This window comes from Dendropsophus ebraccatus, chromosome 4 (genome assembly GCF_027789765.1).
Source record: "Dendropsophus ebraccatus isolate aDenEbr1 chromosome 4, aDenEbr1.pat, whole genome shotgun sequence".
NCBI lineage: Eukaryota > Metazoa > Chordata > Amphibia > Anura > Hylidae > Dendropsophus > Dendropsophus ebraccatus.
Window position 1 is genome coordinate 168382768 of NC_091457.1, and position 6934 is coordinate 168389701.

Genomic DNA, 6934 nt, shown 5'->3' on the forward strand with positions numbered 1-6934 from the left:
TATGTACTGCCTAACCTGACTGCAGGGTAGCCGGGGATAAAGGAGCACCCCTCCCTTACCTACGCCATGGATCCTTTCGTCAGGACAGTCACCCCCTAAAGAAGGAAAGGCTGATCCGCAGTAGAGCACAGTGTAAGATAGCCACTCATGGAAACTACAGGTTAGCTTCTGTTTTCCAAGACCTTCTTACTGCGTCCTACACCAGGATGCTGGATACATACTGTATACCTATAGACCTCTAGTAATATTTCCCCCCAGGCTGGGACACTCTGCCTTATTGTACCAACTCTGTATGTTCCAGTGCTGCTCCTGGGGTCCTTAGGAGCCTATTAGAGATGAGCGAACCTGGAGCATGCTGGATTCCATCCCAACCCGATAGTTCGGTATTTGATTAGTGGCGGCTGCAGAACTTGGATAAAGCTCTAAGGTTGTCTGGTAAACAAGGATACAGCCAATGACTATATCCATGATTTCCACATAGCCTTAGGGCTTTATCCAACTTCAGCAGCCGCAGCTAATCAAATGCCGAACGATCAGGTTTGGATGGACTCCAGCATGCTCCAGGGTCGCTCATCTCTAGAGCCTATTAGTCAGATGGAAGCCGAAGTACTGTCCTTGTGGTCACTGTCAGTCCGGTGAATGCAAGACGTGTACTGGAAAAATCTGGTGGAAGAGCTAAGACCAAGTCCAGCAGAAAATGTCTTTTTTGCTGTAAACTTTCTACCATTGTAGCCTATGAGTAATAGACGCCATTATATAATGTAGCATCCAATCCATGTAATATCACGTATCCAGGTGGACAGATGCCACCATATCCTGTTCCATCCATCACCCATAGGCTATATTAGCATCTGGTCCCACATGCATCATGAACGACTCCTGGCGTATGTTACTATAGTGTACAGGACACGGTGATGGCGCTTGGGGGGATTCAACCTCACAACCATGGATCTGGTGAGTACAGATAGCAGCTTCACCCAGAATCCTGCACGTCACCATCACCCAGAATTCTGCACGTCACCATCACCCAGAATCCTGCACGTCACCATCACCCAGAATCCTGCACGTCACCATCACCCAGAATCCTGCACGTCACCATCACCCAGAATCCTGCACGTCACCATCACCCAGAATCCTGCACGTCACCATCACCCAGAATTCTGCATGTCCCGTCACCCAGAATCCTGCATGTCCCATCACCCAGAATCCTGCATGTCCCATCACCCAGAATCCTCCACATCCTGTCACCATCACCCAGAATCCTGCATGTCCCGTCACCCAGAATCCTGCATGTCCCGTCACCCAGAATCCTGCATGTCCCATCACCAGAATCCTGCATGTCCCATCACCCAGAATCCTGCATGTCCCATCACCCAGAATCCTGCATGTCCCATCACCCAGAATCCTGCATGTCCCGTCACCCAGAATCCTGCATGTCCCATCACCCAGAATCCTGCATGTCCCGTCACCCAGAATCCTGCATGTCCCATCACCCAGAATCCTGCATGTCCCATCACCCAGAATCCTGCATGTCCCATCACCCAGAATCCTGCATGTCCCGTCACCCAGAATCCTGCATGTCCCGTCACCCAGAATCCTGCATGTCCCGTCACCCAGAATCCTGCACGTCACCATCACCCAGAATCCTGCATGTCCCGTCACCCAGAATCCTGCATGTCCCATCACCCAGAATCCTGCATGTCCCATCACCCAGAATCCTGCATGTCCCATCACCCAGAATCCTGCATGTCCCGTCACCCAGAATCCTGCATGTCCCGTCACCCAGAATCCTGCATGTCCCGTCACCCAGAATCCTGCATGTCCCATCACCCAGAATCCTGCATGTCCCGTCACCCAGAATCCTGCATGTCCCATCACCCAGAATCCTGCATGTCCCATCACCCAGAATCCTGCATGTCCCATCACCCAGAATCCTGCATGTCCCATCACCCAGAATCCTGCATGTCCCGTCACCCAGAATCCTGCATGTCCCGTCACCCAGAATCCTGCACGTCACCATCACCCAGAATCCTGCATGTCCCATCACCCAGAATCCTGCATGTCCCATCACCCAGAATCCTGCATGTCCCATCACCCAGAATCCTGCATGTCCCGTCACCTAGAATCCTGCATGTCCCGTCACCCAGAATCCTGCATGTCCCGTCACCCAGAATCCTGCATGTCCCGTCACCCAGAATCCTGCATGTCCCGTCACCCAGAATCCTGCATGTCCCATCACCGTCACCCTTTCAGCCTTTTCCCTTTTCCCAGCCAGAATTGTCCCGGAATTTCGGTCACGTAACGCCATCTCACCCTCTGGCATTTTCAGTACCTGTCACTGACGTAATCTCTTCCTTTACCATCTCGAAGTGAACAATGATGTTATATCATGCATCTGTATCTGCCGAGCAGAGTCGGGCATGATTGAATAAGCGCCCTAATTATAGCGGGGTGATAATGTCTATTTTTCACTCGCATTTGGTGTGTCCGTCTAATTGAAAGCTGAGCACATTAGTCGAGCACGGAATAAATAGGCCATTCCTGCTGTCTCTCATCAATAATGTACTGTTCTATTATCAAGGAACCTAATAGAGTGTAACAAATTCCAGCTAAACTAATAGAAGCTTCACACCAGACGAGAGAGAACAGATTATAGCTTCTGCCTTCAACAAACAAGAGCGGGGTGTAACGTGCCGCCCGTCCGTCCGTCCACGCATCGATGTGTCATTAAGAAATTCTAATAAGTAATAATTGTTCTGTATTTATTTGCTTACAGCTTCTCCAGATCGGCTCCTTGGCGCTCAATTACTGGAGCGATCCATTGTGGTGTAAGGCGGCAGCTGCAGGGATAGGCCGAAACTCTTTTATGTATACAGTGACTGCAGAGCGTCGCGCTCATCTATCAGGCGCTGGACGTTCCCGGCATTTATTACCACTCTGTAGTGACCCTGCGCTGTCTACATGGCCGTAGTGCAGCCGGGGAGATGGGGGTGATAGTTTTATATCTATGCACATGGCTGTTACTGTGTTTTATGGTCTCACGACAGATCAGGTGGGCTGGAGGCTGAATCCCCTAGACCGCCATACTGTATACAGTCAATAGTAAATGGCGCTGTTTAGTAATTAAACCAAGTCTGTACCCCACCACCACCATCAAACCACTGGTACCATGTGTCTGCTGACATGAAGTCCTTCCTGCTTGTGTGTTTTAACATGTTCCTGGTGCCATCTTTGGGGTAAAAAACAATTATTTATTTGGAAGCAGCAATGTCAATGAGGTGTGGCCAGGAGCATCAATGCCTCTTCGGTGTTCCCCTCCACCCTCCGTGTCTCTAGGATTGCCCCAACCGCTTTAACCACAAGGTGGGGCCTGTATTGCTAGATTCGTGTCACTTGGTGCCCACAGACAGCAAGAGGCGGATGGTCATAGCTGTGGATGCAGGTACTGTCTTATTGCAACTCCCTCAAGGTGGTCAGAGCCCTTCCAGCTAAGAACCTTAGGGTCTGGGTAAGTCCCCTTCCCTGTAAATAGCCCACCGTCACCTAAGTCAGGTCTATAACAAGTAACCAGAGACTTTCTCAAGTATATTGCCAGAAATGTAACTATATCAAGTATTATTGTCCAATCTACCTGCTCTAAGCAGTGATTTATGTGGTCTTGAGTATTCTACAGTCTTCCTGTGCTAAGAAGCGATCTTAGAGTTTTCGATCTCAAAGTATTCCAAGCACCCGGCTCACTACATAGGAACTCAGTCAGTAACTTCCACTACTGTATTCCTGTGCCACTAATGCACTAAATGGCGCCAACACAGGATGCAGGCGGACTAGTATGTGGGCGGGGATAGTATGTGGGTGGGGCCAAGATGTGGGCAGGGCTCTGTGACACACATTGAATAGTTCTCAGGGAGACGGATTATGCAGGGGGCGGGTAGAGGTGGAGACACATACCTAAGAGGCACTGGGCACCCTAGGCCACACCTATTTGACACTAACCACTCAATAAAGTTTTTCAGCGAATTTCTGCTACAACTTCAATTTCAATGGAAGAATCTGCACATAGGAGCGAAACGTGCATTGGGTCCTGGGTCTCCTGGCCCCCATATACATAGCTGCACTCTCCTGGTTACCCCCATCGGAGATGTATTACAGGTATATGGTATACACTGCTGGGATTCTCTCTCATTGCCTGCTCAGTTGCTTGGACGTACCATCTAGCTTAGCCCTTCTGCCCTTTACTTTCCATGCTGTTACCTGTGTGTCCACAAGGGCGTTAACTCTTTGTACTGCGCGGGAATATTACACGTGTATATTATTGTCCGGTCAGGGGTCTGTGGTTTGGAGCCTCGTTCTTTCTGTTTGTGGGTCCGTAGTTCTGCGCCTTTTGTGATTGGTCCATGTATTTCGGTGCTGTATAACATTTCCTTATAAACGCCTTTTTTCTGTTTTCTATCCTAGGAATATGGGGGGGATAGAAACCCCCGATCTCTCTGCTCTCCTGATGACAACTACACCTATACACAGCCCGATGTTACGGTGCGGATTATTGCCTGTGGTTTTATCCCTTGTTCCCTGTCTTTCTCCCGCGCCTTGTTCTTCTCCCGGCTCCTCTTCCATCCTCTTTAGCTCCTTAGTATCTGCTCAGCCCTGGTTTTCGTCTGGGTCCTAGAGCCCTCCTGTTTGTCCGTTTTGCAGATCAGGGTTTTCATTGGATCAGTGGTGTTTGGTGATAGCCATTTAGTGTCGGTTTTGTAGTTTGTTCATGTTCATCTCTGCTTTAATACCGCCATCTTCCCCTTTTGTTTGAACATTCATCCGTTCCTATCATACAGTTTCCGTCACCTATTGGTGAGATTCCATCCTTGTTATTTGGTATCCTCTTGCAGTGATTCCCGCTTTCATCGATTTATTCTTACAACTCTCTGATTATTATAGACTTCTGCCCTGCGGTAAGTCCTGGGGGTTTCTGAGCACTGGGAGCCTCTGTTAGGACCCAGGCAGGTCTTCTGCACCCATAACCTTGTGTATATGATACAGGACAGATTGCAAAGTGAAATCACTGTCTCCAATTTATTAAGTCAAATTAAGTTAAAATCATAAAAAATAATACTAATAAAGTGGTGGACCTTGTGCTGAGTTTCCTTTGACACCGCGCAGCCCTCGCCGCATCCGCTGCCCTCCTCACATACTGGATCTAGTCTGTTTCAAAAAGAACATTTGCTGTACTTATGTTTTTTTCCCTGGGTTGTGCCGTCACGTTTATTTTTACCTCCCATTTTGGGCACCAGACGAGGATTCCGCTTCCAGACAGTTCATCATCTCCATCATCCATGCCAGAGAACACTTCATGTTTATCTCGCTCATCGGGCTGATTTTTTCTTCGTTCTCACAAATACTTTGATATAATGATTATCGGGGACTTGGAATTGGCCGGGGATTTCATCGGCATATGTGCAGCTAGTGGGAAGATGCATCGCGGCAGAAGTCGGAGCTCTGGGCCGTGGTGGATGGGCTGTGCCGAGTGTTTATGACATTCAGACGACTCATTCTTCTACATAAGGTTGTGGTATTATTATTGTGTACTCTCTGCAAGATGGTCGCGGCAAATACAGAAATACCGGGGCCGAATACTGCCGTAAGGTGCTGAAAATGTCACCGTTATAATATCACCCTACATAACGGCCCTAAAGTCACCAAACATAACAGGCATAAAGTCACCATACATAACTGCCAAAAAGTCACCATACATAACGGCCAAAAAGTCACCATACAAAACGGCCATAAAGTCACCATACAAAACAGCCATAAAGTCACCAAACATAACGGCCATAAAGTCACCATACAAAACGGCCATAAAGTCACCATACATAACTGCCTTTAAGTCACCATACATAACGGCCATAAAGTCATCAAACATAACGGCCATAAAGTCACCGTATATAACAGCCATAAAGTCACCATACATAACAGCCATAAAGTCACCATACATAACGGCCATAAAGTCACCGAATATAATAGCCATAAAGTCAACATACAAAACGGCCATAAAGTCACCATACATAACGGCCATAAAGTCACCAAACATAACGGGCATAAAGTCACCATACATAACGGCCATAAAGTCACCAAACATAACGGGCATAAAGTCAACATACATAACGGCCATAAAGCCACTGTATATAATGGCCATAAAGTCACCTTACATAACGGCCATAAAGTCACTGTACATAATGGCCATAAAGTCACCTTACATAACGGCCATAAAGTCACCGTATATAATGGCCATAAAGTCACCATACATAACAGCCATAAAGTCACCGTATATAATGGCCATAAAGTAACCATACATAACCACCATAAAGTCACCGTATATAATGGCCATAAAGTCACCATACATAACGGTCATAAAGTCACCGTATATAATGGCCATAAAGCCACTGTATATAATGGCCATAAAGTTACCATACATAACGGCCATAAAGTCACCATATATAATGGCCATAAAGTCACCGTATATAATGGCCATAAAGTCACCATACATAACGGCCATAAAGTCACCGTATATAATGGCCATAAAGTCACCATACATAACGGCCATAAAGTCACCGTATATAATGGCCATAAAGTCACCGTATATAATGGCCATAAAGTCACCATACAGAACAGCCATAAAGTCACCGTATATAATGGCCATAAAGTCACCGTATATAATGGCCATAAAGTAACCATACATAACAGCCATAAAGTCACCATACATAACCACCATAAAGTCACCGTATATAATGGCCATAAAGTCACCATACATAACAGCCATAAAGTCACCATACATAACAGCCATAAAGTCACCGTATATAATGGCCATAAAGTCACAGTATATAATGGCCATAAAGTAACCATACATAACCACCATAATGTCACCGTATATAATGGCCATAAA

General features: G+C 46.9%; 1 protein-coding gene across 1 annotated transcript; it reads left to right on the forward strand.

The window, feature by feature from the left end:
- The first annotated feature begins 945 nt into the window (after window positions 1-945).
- Window positions 946-2373, forward strand: LOC138789386 (proteoglycan 4-like). Its single transcript, XM_069967996.1, has one exon. It carries the CDS (start codon window positions 946-948, stop codon window positions 2371-2373), a length of 1428 nt encoding a protein of 475 aa, XP_069824097.1.
- Window positions 2374-6934: the final 4561 nt, after the last annotated feature.

Excerpts from the sequence above, each read along its gene's own strand:
- LOC138789386 (XM_069967996.1), top strand. The coding sequence starts at position 946 with ATGGATCTGGTGAGTACAGATAGCAGCTTCACCCAGAATCCTGCACGT.